Source organism: Atta colombica, unplaced genomic scaffold (genome assembly GCF_001594045.1).
Source record: "Atta colombica isolate Treedump-2 unplaced genomic scaffold, Acol1.0 scaffold89, whole genome shotgun sequence".
Classification (NCBI taxonomy): domain Eukaryota; kingdom Metazoa; phylum Arthropoda; class Insecta; order Hymenoptera; family Formicidae; genus Atta; species Atta colombica.
In genome coordinates this window covers 142,383-158,120 of record NW_017259582.1, presented here as the reverse complement: position 1 = coordinate 158,120, position 15,738 = coordinate 142,383, and the positions used below count along the sequence as shown (strand labels likewise).

The following is a 15,738-nucleotide window of genomic DNA, read 5'->3' as shown; positions in this document are numbered from 1 at the left end:
AGTTTGTTTTTTAAAGAATTGATTAACTAAAATATGTATAACACACGCACGCACGCATGCACACATATATATATATATATATAAAATTATTCTTACAGGATTCAACAAGATTCATGTGATACAGATGATTTAACTGGATTTGGTAGTACAGAAAATGAATCTGGCTATTCTTCAAAAATGGAAGCTGATTATTTTGGAGATTTAAAAGAGAGCTTTACCAAGGAAAAGATTAACACTTCTGCCGAAAAAAATGAGCAATCTTGTTTGGATCAATTTTGCTTGTTTAGGAGAAAAAAAAGGCCTTCTGTTTATGGCGAGGATAAGTTTAACAAGTTATCAGATGAAATAATTTTGATGATATTGAAATGGTTACCTAAGAAATGTTTGGTAAGAATTGTAACAGTATTAAATATAATTTAATAAATTATGTATATGTCTCAATTGTATATATAAATTATTTCGTGTGCAGATACGCTCCATGCTGGTATGCAAACGTTGGTGCCAAATAGCTCAAGATGAAGCATTATGGACTAGATTAGATATGGGTAGTAAAGTTTTAAATGAAGGCACATTAGGACATATATTGCCGCGAGGAGTTCAAATTTTAAGACTGGCACAGGCGGAAATTGCGGATCCTGTCTTTTGTGAAGGCAGCCAAGTCCTTAGCGATTCTTATATCACTAAATTACAGTACTTGGATTTATCTATGGCAGTAATATCACCAATGGGTTTGGCTATCTTATTATCCAAATGTAAATGTCTGAAAAAATTATCACTGGAAAAATGTATAATAAATAGAGATTGCTGTAGAGCGATTAGACAAAACACTGAATTAGAAGTTTTGAATTTAACAATGTGCGAGAATATAAACATCGGATGTATTATGGATTTAATGGAACTTAAATGGTAAAATTATTAATCTATCTCTATATGTAATAAATGTTCACGCAGTTTCTAATTTTAATATGATCGGATTGTTTCAGCTTAACTGCCCTCAACATAGCATGGTGTTCTTTAGATAACGAGTGTATAACGTTACTTTGCAGAACATTGCCAAGATCCATTACCCGCTTGAATTTAGCGGGTTGTAGAAAGACAATGACTGATGAGAGTAAGTATAATAATTGGGATTTTTATTATTTATTGACTTTAACATTTAACTTAAACATTTTTTTCTAAATTTCAGACGTAAAGGACTTGTTAAGAAGATGTCCGGATATTATAGAATTAGACCTGAGTGATTGCGCTATGCTTACAATGCATACCGTCCATAATTTATTAAACTTTTCGAAGCTCGAGCACTTATCACTGAGCCGTTGTTACAGCATCCCGCAATCGGCATATATAAGATTAGCTACTATGCCGTGTTTATTATATTTAGATGTTTTCGGCCTAATGACGGAATCAGTGCTTAAATCATTACAAGCTACTTGCCGTGAACCCGAAATTAACAAGTACCTATATAGTTCAGTAGCGAGGCCAACAGTCGGTATTCGAAGAACCAGTATTTGGGGTCTTCGAGTTAGAGATTAAATTTAATATGTAGGCAATTCATCAATTTACAAGAGATTTCGATAGATCGAGGGATGGATTTGACCAAAGGGTAACTCTGATCTATATATATAATGTTGCATCTTTCTACTCAGACTGAATATTGTACTGAAAAAGTTAAATTTAATTTGAAGAAATGAAATGTAGATGTTTAAGATAATAGTATAGTTCTTCCAAAGTTTAATATTGAATTGTTGCTCAGATATAGAATTATAGTAGAATATCTCAGACTTATCGTTAATGGCAGTTTCCCCGAGATTATTTTGACATAAAAATTCCAATACTAAAATGTATGTAATATATTTTAAATAAAAAATGTTTGTACGCGCACAATAGTGAAAATGTTTTCAAGCATCATTGATATAATTCTGTATATATCTTCACTGTTATGTGATGTCATATTTGAGCGAAAAAAATTTTAAAAATTTGATCGTTCAACTTTAAACACTTTAATTAAAAATTATTGTTGAAAATGATCAGGAATCTGCCATTAACGGGTATTATAGTAGTCTGCAACACTTATATACATACTATTCCTATATGGAGCATTTGCTGATATTTAACATATTAAGTTATTTCGGCTGTGTGACCGTTTTACTATTTTACAACTTTCTGATCATGGTATATATATTGAATTTTGTCAAGGACTTATTTTGCTATACATATACTAATTTTTAATAGTAAAGATCTCAAAAAAATAATGTAATGATGGCCAGGTATATACATATTCATATATTATTTACAACAAAAAGAAGTCATAAAATGTAAAAGCTCAAATTTACTTTGTATTTGTGATAAAAAATAACTGCCTACTATTAGTAAATAATTATACAAATTAATCAATTTGTTGTGCATACAATAAAATTGCTTAAACTGAAAATTGGTTTTTTTTTATGTTGAATATATATTTGTCATTGTCATATTGTCATATTGATATGCAGTTAAAATATTTTTAATTTAAATTTATATAATTTTTTAGTATTCTTATATTAAGCAGTAACTTTAGTTAATTATTTGAATAAATATTAGTATACGTTTAATTAAAATTGCAACAATTATGTATGTATTTAGACATATATTGTATTTAAATATTTGTATATGAATGATTTTGTGTGTTTTGCGTAATAGTCATGATTTTATTCGTGTTAGAATAATTAGCGGAAAAGAATTTATATATAAATAAAACTTTTGAAATTGAAAGTTTATTCGAAGTTTTACGTTATTTCCTATCTCGCGTCAGATTCTTCTACTGATTTTTAAAAAATTTTCATTTTTTCCGAATTGAATTTATTACTTAAAATTTAGAGATTTACTCAAAATCATAATTCTTAGAATTAAAAAAAAATTTAATAATATTAATATAATCATAAATTTATATAATAATTTATGTTAATAAAAAAGGCTGATAAGAAGAAAGAGAAAAGAGTTGAACTGGTTTTTTGCTAATGTGCATCACAAATTAATGAATATATTAATGATAAATTAATAATAAAATTATACAGACGCGCGTTTCGTCTTTTAATACGATCATCTTTAACGCCAATCGAATCAAATAATAAAAACTAAACCTAATACAGCAATTAAAATATTGGATTTCGATCAAAAAATTAAAAGTCATACGCATATTACACACATACACACACGCACACACACGCACGCGCGCGCGCGCGCGCACACACACACACACACACACTGTATTGATGATTTCTTCAAACTGTTGGCCTGATAATAAAAATTGTGATACAATGCACGCATTACGGTTTTAACATTAATTATCCAAATATAACAAGTAGTTGTTTTTTTTTTAAATTTAGGAAAATATATTATATATTCGTAAACCTATATTTTTCAATGAAAGTATATATTATAATTTAATATAACTATTAGCTATATTCAATTAACAATTGTATAATTTCGATTCTTTGATCTTGAAAGATTTTAATAGTCAAACTTTGAAACTTCAAAGTTCAAATGTTGAAGCCTTCGCTATAAACAAATCATTAGCTCTAATAAAAAGAGTGTTGCATATATTAACAAAGAATGAATAAATCTCTGGAAGTATGCCCCAAAAATTGTGCTGAGATGTCAGACAACAACAATTATTAAATATGCTAGATGAGAAATATCGTCAAATAAAGGATTTTTTAATATTTTCATTTTTAAATGATTTGAATTTATTATTTATTTAAAATTTTTATATTGTAACTCTCGAAATTTTAGTTAATGTTACCTTTTATCTGATTATATTTTTCTTTGATGATTTTTAAATTTGTATATTTTTATGATTTACAAATATTGATAATTATGTATGGCCGATAAAATCAGTATTACTTTTATCGATCGTAAATAATTATCAATATTTTATCAAAAAAATTCCTAGAAAATTTAAATTCAAAAATGAACAAATAAATTCGAGAGAAGATTTTTAGGTAAGAGATTACAAAAATTCGAAGATTTAGTTCTAAAAATCTCTCTCGAAAAATAACGAAGTACTCAAACGTCAAACGGCCTCTTTCGCGTGTTCTCCAAATATTAGAAAATTAAAGTTAGCCTTAGCCTCTCCATTGAAAGAAATTCAAGAAGAAGGGAAAGAAAAAGAAGACACGTGTCTTCCTTTAGAGTCCCTATACTAAGGGACTCGTAGTCTTCCAATCGTTTCTTATTCCGATCAGTTTCCTCTTTGTTCGCATGCGCGATAATCCTAGTAACTTTCCACGCCTCCTCCTAAGCATACCACAGACGGAGTTTCGCATGCGCTTCATTCCAAAAAAAAACCATCAGCCATATTGGTGTGTTGTATCGCTGTCCTCAGTAATTTCGAAGATCAGCAAAGGTATTTTTCCCGTAGGCCCATCGCCGTGCTCTACGTCGCGGTCGTGCGGGATCGGGCCGACTGTTTTCCCCGTCGCCGCGCCGTCCCTTTCGCGATTCGTCGCGCATGCAAATCACCCCGATGTTCGCCAGCAAAAAAAGTTTGGTTAATGTTGCCACCTCGGCTCGCGGAGTAACCACCTCCGCTTTATGAGAGTACATCACATATGAAATACGCGGCTATCTCATGATAACGTGCGTCCGTGACGCTCGACGCTGTCACCGTTGGCTGTGTCGCGACGCCAAAGACGCGAGTCCCCCGGGGGGATGCGATTAACGAGACTCGCGCTGCTGCTCTGTTGTGTGCCACCCTCCACGTTCGTTTCTTTTCGAACTTATGTCGCTCTGCGTGTCACGTTCGTCGAGATACGCGCGCGCGATCGCCGATGGCGATCCGGTACACCTTTGAGCAACAGGTACAGCCTGTCGGCTTGTACATCTTCCTGCGCGAATCGTTGCGTTAGATTTTTTTGTATCGTACGCATCACACGTCCGCATTCAAGTTGTAACAGATGACGGATTTCCCGCCGCGACGAGGAGCAAATTTTTTCATCTACCTGCTATTCCTTGCTGGAAGTTGCGTTATCCTGTTGCCTTTCAATTTACTAATTTTCATATAGTTCGGCAAACATTTGTTTTGCGAATATCATTCAGCATTTGAAAACACCTCGGAACTGTCACATTACACATTCTGATTTCCTGTGTATTCAAGATTTTTGTAAGATGCTTTCTAAGACTTATCTTTATAGCATAACATGTTATGTTCTTTTATATTATATTGTGCTTTTTTGTTATAAACTGTAGATTTCATTTGTCTTGGTTTCCTTTTTTTTAGGAGATAGTGCATCATGACTGATTCCATGAAATTTGGTCCAGAGTGGTATGTGATTTGTGTCACTGGTGAAACATTAGAACATTTAGTTATATTTAGAATTGTATTTAATATATTTATTGTATATAGGTTACGCAAGGTTTCGTCAGGAGACAGTTGCAATACTGGTAGTGGTGGTGGAGGGACAACAACCCTAAGTACACCTCGTTATCAGTTAGCAGAGCATAGATATGGCCGGGAAGAGATGCTGGCCTTGTTCGATCGCAACTGTAAACCTTCGGAGCCATTGACAACTTTTCCACTGTATGTGGAGAAAACTCAACTTCCATTGGCTCTCACAACCATGACAGATGATGAAACGGTAACTAATCACATAAAAAGTGTATGTAATAATACTATAATACTTTGTTCTTTGATGGTTTTGTTCATGTGAATTTAATTTATCTAATTTAATTTATTTTTGCTAATAAGAAAATACTATGAAATTGTAATATTGTATTCTATTGTATTCTTATTTCATCTTATATTAAAGATTATCTAAAAATTAACAATTCCAGTTTTCTTGCAATAGTTTTTACAGAGTTACCATAAAATTGGGAAATAAGGATTTATCAAGGAAATTGAAAACGATCAATCAGGGAATTTTGCAAAATTTTTTTGAAAATAATTCTTGGCTTTAAAGAAGTTTAATGTATTTTCATCACACCGATACAGTTTTGGGATATTTCCAACTTGAAAATTAAAAATGCAAGTGTGTTAGTAGCATTAATAGTAATTTATATTTCTATGTTAAATTGATCTCAACAAAATATAAAACGATTTCCAATCTAGATGAAAATACAAAAAAACTTCAAAATTTTATTAAATGTTAGGGAAATTATGAAATTTGTAAAAATCACAAGGAAATGTTAATGGAATTTTAGGATGAGAAATTTGTGAATACACTCGTATATTTCTATCAAAAGTATTTGTTTGCATTTTGATGGTAATATTAAAATAAATTATAATTAAGTTTTTTGATATTTTTTTAATTTCTTCTTATTGTTACAATGTATTATATTAAATATTTATTTTTAATTGTGAGAACATTAAGAAGCATTAATCCAAAATAAATTGAATAAACGATTTCTTTTTACGACAGAAATAATGTTCTTGATTGTAATTTTGAAGTTTTGAAATTTTTCGCTTTTTTAAATACTTTTTAACAATATTATGAAACAAATGTATTTTTTCGAATAATTTTTTATATGACTGCTTTGTTGAGGATTATTATTATAAAATTATGTTACAATTGGAATAAGTTATTTTGTGAAATATCCCTTGTAATGTAAATATATGTATTTGAATTTTGCAGCGTATGTGGAATGGAGGGATAACTAATATTGGTAGTAGCCGTGGAAGAGGCAGCAGTGTGGATCGTGGACGTGGTAGAACTGGAAGAGGAGGCTTGTATTCGTCTCATTATTCACGCGGAGTTGGTTTTGATGATTCCGGTGATGGGATACGAACCGAGAGCCAATCATTCCAAGTATGGAATTTTTTTTAAGATATGAATGTGCTTCTTACTAATTTATTTTAAATATAATACTTTTCTTTCTGTATTTTCCATTATATATAAATTATGCTTAATATATACGTTTCTGTAAAATCTCAAATTTTATTTTGGCTATATAGTCCTATTTAGACTAATCTTCAAGCTATTTCAATTTTTTTTACACAGTTGATAAATCTTAATATTTACTACCATTCCAAGTAAAATCCGAATAATTAAAATACTTTTTATCCTTTCTTTATCATATAAAGAGAGAGAACTATTGAGATATATCTTAAAATTTATGTACAATTTACATACAAATTTATATACAAATTTATGTCCTTTTACTAAAATTTGTATTTTATGATGATCAAATGTAACAGGCTCAGCACAAAGTGGCGAAATCTCGTAAATTTGATTTATAGGGAAGAAATAGGACGTTTGATAGATCTCAAAGCGAACGCGGCTGGTCAGAAAGAAACGGCGCTTCAGATCCGGTAGAATGGAACGGGTCGACTAGTCCTAGAAAGGATATAAATCGCGGGTCTAGTAATAGTTCGCTTATGGAGAGTAATTGGAGACGTCATCGTGGAAGCGGAGAGGATGATGATAGTTGGCGCAAATGGGGTAAATACACGTCCTGTTTTTTGTATTTCTTTCATGATTGTTATACGCATATAATTATATAATAAAACAATATATTTATATAGGAAAAAATAATTGGCGCGAAGGTGGCAGTATGGATCGGGATAGATTGGATCGAAATGAGGGTGATGGAGAGGAGGGTAGAGGTGGACCGGGAAGATGGGAGCATCGGGGAAACCATAGACCTTCCCATGATTCTGGTCATCATCCACCACCTCGCACTGCTCGCACTTGGGAATCTAATCATCACGATAATCATGACAATCTACCTGAATGGTATGTTAAATGATTTCTTTCTATAGAGAGTATATCTCTTTCATCTTATATTTTAAATTTTATATTATAGGGCAACGGAAAATCCAAGCGAGAGTGGCAGTTTTGATGCTTCGGGTGCATTTCACGGTGGAATGTATTCGGATGATGATGAGGATGGTGCAGCCGGTGCTTCCCAACAAGGCAGAACTCGACGCGTCTCGGAAGGAAGTGCTTCGAATGTAGTGAGATCTAATAGCAAATCATTAGCTTTTGGAACAGGTTCTGTTCAATCCTTGAATCGCCATACAAATAATACAATAGCCAATACATTAAGCAAGGAACGATCAAAACCATTGGATTCGCTTGAAGATAAGGATGATTCTATGCAGAAAGAGAGGAGATGTACCTCACCTTCTGTTAAGTCGACTACTGTGCCGTCGACTGAGAGCATTCCCACAAAGACTTTAGCATCGTCCTCAGATCTCTTGCAGAAGAAGACTATCGGATCTACAAATATGGATAAAATTGAGACTTTAGGTGAGAAATCTAGCGAGCCTCCGAGCGGATCTCATAATAAGGAAAATGTACAACCAGAGATTAAAACGGAGCCGCAGATAGCTGCTGTGACCAATCGACAAGTTCCTTTAGAGCATCCGAAGCTCGTACATAATACAGGAACTGCTAATGTCAGGCAGAGAACAGAAGATGATCTAGATAGAATGAAGGAGGAAGCCGACGCTTTGGTAGCCAAATTAATGGCAGATGAGGAAAATCACAAGGAGAAGACAGCCGCTACTAGTGTTCCGCCTGCAATTGGTAACCAATCTTCCACAGTTTCCTCCACGGGTAATCCGGAAAAATGGTTTTACCGTGATCCGCAGGGTGAAGTTCAAGGACCATTTTTAGCTAGTGAAATGGCTGAATGGTATAAAGCTGGTTACTTCACTACGGGATTATTTGTGAGAAGAACTTGCGATGAGAGGTACGTCACACTTGGTGATTTGATTAAGATGTTTGGAAGAGTACCATTCACGCCTGGTCCACCAATACCTCCATTAAAGGTGTGACATATATTTATATATTTATTACATTTATCATACTTTTATTGTGTTTTTAATAGTATTTTACTAATTCAGAACTTGTATATAGATTACACATCAATGTAACCAGTTTATATAATGTTGAGAAAAATATGAAGTTTAAAATTGAATAATATTAGAGAAGAAAGCAAAAAAGGAAAATTTTATTTATAGTCATCTAAAATATTCAAGTTTTACCATGTAAAGGGAAATTCAGAGATTTTGAAAATGAAGCTCATGAAGTTATACGTTATTATTACATTCTCAACTTTTCAATTGTTGTTAAATATATTCATATTAGTAAGATTGAATATTTTCATTTGTTAGCAATTAGCAGAACAAGTGATTCCACCACCTGTTCCTAATACCGTACCGGCTGGATTAGCTCCTGGTGTTATTCCAAAGGCTGGATTAGAAGATCCATTACTATTGATGACATATCAACACATGCAGATGCTACACAATCAGATGTTGTTCAGGCAAATGAGAACATCAGCGATAGCGAAATTGTCGCAATCAGAGCACTGGTCTACACTAACTCCTGTGGAGCAGAATCAATTGATTCTACAATACGTCATACAAGATGGAATGCAGGAAATTCCGGAAGTGCCGATAGCGACAAATCCGTTTGTGCCTCACCTAACGTCTCAGGCGACTAATCCTGTTATGCAACTTTTCACTCAAATGCAACAAGTAATGTCTTAGTATATTTTCGCTAATCTGACAATTTATTTTGCATCATAATAATACATTGTGCAGGCGAAAACGCAACCTGAGACTCATTTACCAATGAATCCACATACAACGGCGTCGGCCCATCCAACAGCAATGGATCCTATACAGCAACTTATTCAACAGATGGGCGGTTTACAAAATTTGCCCACTATGCAACAACCAAATATTGCTCCGACACCTACACCGACGCAGGAAGACAATCCAATAAAGTCTTTGTTACGTCAACTTAATGTCAACACAAACGGTCATCCTCAGGCAACCACCCATATGGATACTGTTTGGCCGCAGCCCCCGCCGCAAATGGTTCCCCAATTTAATGCGCAGAATTGGTTAGCGCAGGTGTGTTGTGGTTATAAATTAATTTACATAAAAATTTAAGTATTTAAGTGCTTCATGATTTTTATCTATTAGTAATTTCATTTATCTATTAATATCTTGTTTTCCAGGTCGGACCCATTCCCGCGATGCCACCAGGTCAATTACCTGGTTCTCTCTGGGATTTACATGCTAAAGATATGAAAACCGAGCAGCAAATATTGGTAAATTGACTTTTATTCGAATCGTTTTTCATATAGTTATAAGATAATTAATATCTGATGTTTTCTTTTTAGGAAGAACAAAATCTTAAGTTACAAGAAGACAGAAAAAAGGAAGAATTACGAAAACAAGAACAATTGCAGCGTCAAGTGGAAGAGGAGAATGCAAAAAGAAAGCAAAAGGAAGAACAAGCTAGACAAGCTGAGGAAGCAAAACGTAAAGATGAGGAAAGAAAGAGAAAGGAAGACGAAAAGAAACGAAAAGAGGAGGAAAAACGTAAGCAGGAAGAAGAGCAAAAAAAGAAAGAAGAGAAGAAACGTAAAGAAGAAGAGAAAAAGCGTGAGGAAAAAAGGAAGCAAGAAGAGGAAAACTTTAAGAAGAGACAGGAAGAGGAAAAGAGAAAGCGAGAAGAGTTTAAAAAACAAGAAGAAAAACTAAAGAGAGAAGAGGAAAAAAAGAAAAAAATAGAAGAAGAACAAAGAAGGCAAGAAGATGAGAGACTCAGGTATGTCTATGAAATTATGCAAAGTTTAATATTAGCTATTAACAGAGAATAAAATGACAAAATAAAATTTGCAATGATGAAACTTATAGAAAAGAGGCCAAAATACGCCGACAAACGGAAATAGAAGAGCAGGCGCGTCGTGCAGAACAACGACGAAGAGAAGCCGAGGCATTGCGTAAACTTCAAGAGAGAACTAAATCCCCGTGGGCTCAAGCTCCACGCACATTGGCTCCCGCCACTCACACTGCTTCGCTTGCTGAAATTCAGAGACTCGAGAGAGAAAAGAAAGCGGTAAATATATATTATATATTAACATGTATTTTATATTGGGTTGTCCGGAAAGTTCATGCCGACTAACTTATATAATTTAATAAATGTATACTAAGATTTAAATTTTCTGCATTTAAATTTTCCTTCACATCGGCACGAACTTTCCGAATAACCCAATATATATATTAACATGTGTTGTATGTCTGCGTCTATTACTTTCTTACAGGAAGATCAACGGCTTCAGTTATTGATGCAACAACAGTTGGCACAGCAGAAGGCAGTAGAAGCAGCACAAGAAGCATCAGTAATCGACTCTTCAAAGCGATTGCAGTTCAAATGGGCGGAAAAGGCTATTACCGCTAGTAAACCTCTGCAAGTGAAGAGTCTCGCGCAGATTCAGCAAGAAGAGCAGGAGCGCGTCGTTAAGGTAAAGGTACTTATTGTCTCTTGAATATGCGAATAACATAAAATATTATTTTTGAAAGAGTTTATATAATGAAGAATTGAAATATCTTAGCAGGAAAGAGAACGACTAGAAAAAGCTAGTCAGAAAGAATCTGCGAATATGCTGCAGAATTCCGGAATATGGGGTACAGCATCACAGTGCTTGAATTGGGCTAATTCGAATGCGTCAAGCAGCCAAGTGTGGTCCACAAATTCCGGTACTACCGGCTTCTGGGATCCTACTCCTGTTAAGTCGTCTACCCCCATGAAGCAGCCCGCTAAACAAACTGTAATTACAAAATCTGCCTCCAGCCAACAACAGCAGCAAAATAATAATAACAAAGCGTCCAAAAGTAAGAATAAGAGAGAAGAAGAACTAGTGAAGAAATTGTTTGAACAGAACACTGCCAAGACCGACGAATTCACGCAATGGTGTAATAAAGCATTGAGTAGTATACAGGCGTCTGTGGACAGTAAGTATTTTATGTCGAATATTCTCAGAAAGAGAGAGAAAGAGAGAAGAGAGAGAGAGAGAGAGAGAGAGAGAGAGAGAGAGAGAGAGAGGTAGAGAAAAGAGAGAACGAGAATGAAAATTTTGTCTTATACGCATATGCATTTGCAGTCCCTACGTTTGTTGGATTTTTGCGAGACATCGAATCGGCGTATGAAGTTAAGGAGTACGTTCGCGTTTATCTTGGAGATACCAAGCAGAGCACGGAATTCGCCAAGCAATTCCTTGAAAAACGAAGCAAATGGCGATCAGCGCAACGTCCTCAGGCACAAGCAGATGATTTGTGTAAGCCAGCACCCGCTGTTAATCCAAATGCACCTGCAGAATTTCAAGAAGTTAAGGTATAATTAGAAGTTTATAATTACATATATTATCTTTGTTTTAAGATATATTCTTGTTAATATTAGACCATCTTGACTTAATAAGATATAATATTTAATTAAATTTATTAAAGTAAATTATATATTCTCATCAGAAATAGTTCTCTTAATACAATTTACATTATTATAAATATTATAATATTAAATTAAGTACAAGTATCTTTTTTTTTCACATCTATGAAACATTGATTATTGAGAAATCTTTATTTTTTTTAGGGAAAATCCAAAAAACCAAAGAAGGGAAAGATGTTCAAAGTAGATAACAGGATCCTTGGCTTCAGCGTAACTGCTGCTCCCGATCGTATTAACGTAGGTGATCGCGATTATGGCGAAGGCGTCTGAGCTGTTTCACCAATTTACCTCGTAGAAATGATGCGACGCTCGTTTTATTAAACGGTTCGTTATTTATTTATTGTACATGCCAAACCGGTGCTGAGAAACCCAATGTGAGGTACCTCTTAAAGCATATGAAGACTTTTTACAATCCAACACACGAAGAAAGAAGCTCATCCCTTCAAAGTTGATCGTCAATAGCGATCTTTATTTAGAACCGACTGAGCGTGGCGTTATTTTCTTACATTACACACAAAAACTCTTGTACATATTACTCAAAGAATATTTCGCATGAAAGAAGATGGACTTACTTTTTCCTATGTACACAACTAAGGTTGGAAACTTTTATAACATTTCATCTCGCCATCGTCACTTAAAATACACAAGAAAAAAAAAGGAAAGAAAAGTATGCCGACCGATAATTGTTCATGCGGATATATGGCAGTCAATAGCAATATGTGTATGTAAAGGTGTTCAATGACAGAAAACAACATTATAGAACGTGCTTGAGATCGCGAAAATCATCACTTCTACGTCAAATACTGAATATACGGTGCGTCAGTATTTGTCCTTATTGAATCCTATGGATTTTCGCTTCATCGCAGATACACGTCGAGAAAAGAGATTTACTTTATATTACTCGTAATACATTTTGCAAATGATTTAAGGTGCAATTCAAGCATGAAGAATCTTCCCTCACTCTTTAATACTTCTTCGCTGTCATAATATTGCAGTAATGATACTTTAAGCAGAACATATGATTATCGTATACGTGAAGGAAATACAATAACAGAATGGATACTTGTATTATATTCTGGAATGATGGACAAGGAGAAAAAGTGATTCAGAGCGTTACTTTCCTGATATTATGAGGATAATTATATGAAATAAAACTAGTGACTTTTGACTCAGCACAGTATTCTTCATTAGAAACTTTCGGTTTCATGATAGAAACAACACAATAGCGATTAAAAATAATGTTCATAATGTGTATTACTACTTCCTCAAGATATCGCATCAGATATCAGTATTGATATCTTGGATGAAATCCTGATAGCACTGATTACTGCATATGTGGATCTCGTTGTCGTCGACATAGACTTCTTCTATACGTTGTAGTCGATCATATAATAATAAACATTTGAAAATAAAAAAAGTTTGTGGAAGATTTAAGTGGAAGATGTAATACGTACAGAGAAAAATGATATTTCTTTTATAAAGTTTTATTTTATAACTCTGTAAATGTCGCGTAGCTAAAAATCCGTAACTGCTTTTTAGCACTTTTAAAAAGGTTAATTTGGTTTTTTTTCTAATTGGACTAATATACGTTTACATAAATACGACGTTGGATAAGCGTGGAATGTTGTGACAGATCTGACCACTCGTAATATTATGATGGTTGTTAATTAAGGTTCACTGATCTTCTCTTTGATCTACAAGATGGAAAACAGGAGAAGATCATAGATCCTTACATGAAAAGATTTATGTATAAATAGATTAATGTACAGAGTAATATAGTGATGATTAAATAAACCGATTAAAGCGATATAATAAAAACAGATAATTGATATTGTATCAATATATTCTATTATTGTATCTAACATACAACTTAATGAAATAAATATTATTATATTTTCAATTTGGCTTTCTTATTGTTTTAGAAATTAATTTATGTATCGAAATTAGATCTTATAATATCGAAAGAACCATATATGTGTATATATATGGATATAGCTATATATGTAATAATATAAAATGTTTTGTTAAAAGATAAATGTATAAAAACATTGTATATTTTTTCTTGTAGATTAATGTATTCTATACTTTATATACTCTGTATATGTGCGGGTGATAATAGATGATTCTGAATGAAGATACATTTGTAATGGAATCACAAGTTCGAGAGAAGTCATTTTATTGATTCTTATAAAAAAAAAAGAAAAACCTTAGAAAAAAAAGATATTGATAACATAATAATGTTCCACGACGGGATTACATGAACACGAATTAACCTTTCTACTCCACATATTGCTACAAATAACTGCTTAAAAATTAGCGCGGATTGTTTTAAAAATAAGCATAAATGATTCGTAATACATGCGACGATATTTTGTAATGCTAATGGACGCAATAAATCTTTCTTAAACATATGTACTAAATGTATGCGGGGTGAGCAGCGTTGCGGTTGGATATCGTTACGAATTGTTATACATGTTGTGCATTGATTCATACGATGTCATGTATCATAATAAAAATCATTTAATGGACAAATTAAATCTGTGTGATCAATATCTTTACATGCATGAATATTTCTGTACATATTTATAGATGCATTTTATATGTTATATATACATATACATGCGCGCGCGTGTACACACACACACACACACACACACACACACACACACACAAATTATAATATATATTATATATATAATATATAATACATTAAGGATGAGATACTCGAAAATCACAAAATTCTGAAAAGTTTCAAGTTCCCAGAACACGAAACTGTGCAATTTTTGTACTTCAAAACTCAAAACTTGAGGCAGAGATGCTAGTTTCGGGATGCAATAGCATGTAGATACAGCGTGTGAAAGAGATAATAGTCGGCAATGTACAGTAATCTAATTGATATATAGAAGTCTGATAAGATTGCCATATTTTGAATAATCATCTCCTTCAGTAATATATTCTTTTATCAATTAATATCAGTAGCACTCAGCTAAAAATATTTCTTTTAAAAATGAGCTCTTACATAATTACATTTTTCACTAAAAAAAGTCGACCTTTTTAAAACTGAGATAAATATAATTATTTTTCTATATTAAAAGATAGAACAGGACCATTACATGAATATATCAACTAAATAAGAAAAAAATTGATTATGATCAAATGATTAGATATTGGAATAATATTTCTATATGTATTTTAAATATATATTTCTTTCAAATATGAACGCGCCGATTACTTTGGGACGTGCAATACAATGAAAATAATAACAATAAAATAATTTAAAATAATAACAATCTTAATTAAATTTGATCGTCGACTTAATGCTACTAATATCTTTAAACCTGTAAAGAACTTATTGTAAAAAATATTACCCTAGCCGAGATTTGAATTTGGATCTTTCAAATTCTGTGCGAGCATTCTCTCAATTTGATTATCGAGACATATAATATTTATTATAATAACGTATTAAAAAATGTACAATTATATATGTGAGATAAATGTATTAAAATATATATATATA

The 15,738-nt window shown here is 32.9% G+C and overlaps 2 protein-coding genes across 5 annotated transcripts in view; both read left to right on the top strand.

Annotated features, from left to right (window-relative positions):
- The window catches only part of LOC108693220 (S-phase kinase-associated protein 2), a 3,302-nt gene extending 1,723 nt beyond the window's left edge, over nucleotides 1-1,579 (top strand). Inside the window, exons 3-6 of the mRNA XM_018202044.1 lie at nucleotides 99-387; nucleotides 470-906; nucleotides 984-1,111; nucleotides 1,187-1,579. Coding sequence (XP_018057533.1) covers nucleotides 99-387; nucleotides 470-906; nucleotides 984-1,111; nucleotides 1,187-1,533 — 1,201 coding nt within the window. The 3' untranslated portion in view covers nucleotides 1,534-1,579. The remainder of the gene's footprint in view (nucleotides 1-98; nucleotides 388-469; nucleotides 907-983; nucleotides 1,112-1,186) is intronic.
- Nucleotides 1,580-4,316: 2,737 nt separating this feature from the next.
- On the top strand, nucleotides 4,317-14,066 carry LOC108693250 (PERQ amino acid-rich with GYF domain-containing protein 2). Of its 4 annotated transcripts, none has more exons than XM_018202100.1 (16): nucleotides 4,317-4,384; nucleotides 5,258-5,302; nucleotides 5,384-5,615; nucleotides 6,609-6,782; nucleotides 7,214-7,415; nucleotides 7,499-7,709; nucleotides 7,780-8,749; nucleotides 9,095-9,460; nucleotides 9,527-9,841; nucleotides 9,949-10,041; nucleotides 10,114-10,544; nucleotides 10,634-10,835; nucleotides 11,041-11,241; nucleotides 11,335-11,731; nucleotides 11,881-12,110; nucleotides 12,366-14,066. In XM_018202100.1, the coding sequence occupies exons 2-16, from the start codon at nucleotides 5,271-5,273 to the stop codon at nucleotides 12,489-12,491; spliced, it is 4,182 nt and encodes a 1,393-aa protein (XP_018057589.1). In that variant the 5' UTR covers nucleotides 4,317-4,384; nucleotides 5,258-5,270; the 3' UTR covers nucleotides 12,492-14,066. The 4 variants fall into 4 exon arrangements, with proteins under 4 accessions (XP_018057589.1, XP_018057588.1, XP_018057587.1 ...); XM_018202099.1 differs by having other exon boundaries at nucleotides 11,332-11,731; XM_018202098.1 differs by having other exon boundaries at nucleotides 11,041-11,247.
- The last annotated feature ends 1,672 nt before the right edge of the window (nucleotides 14,067-15,738 follow it).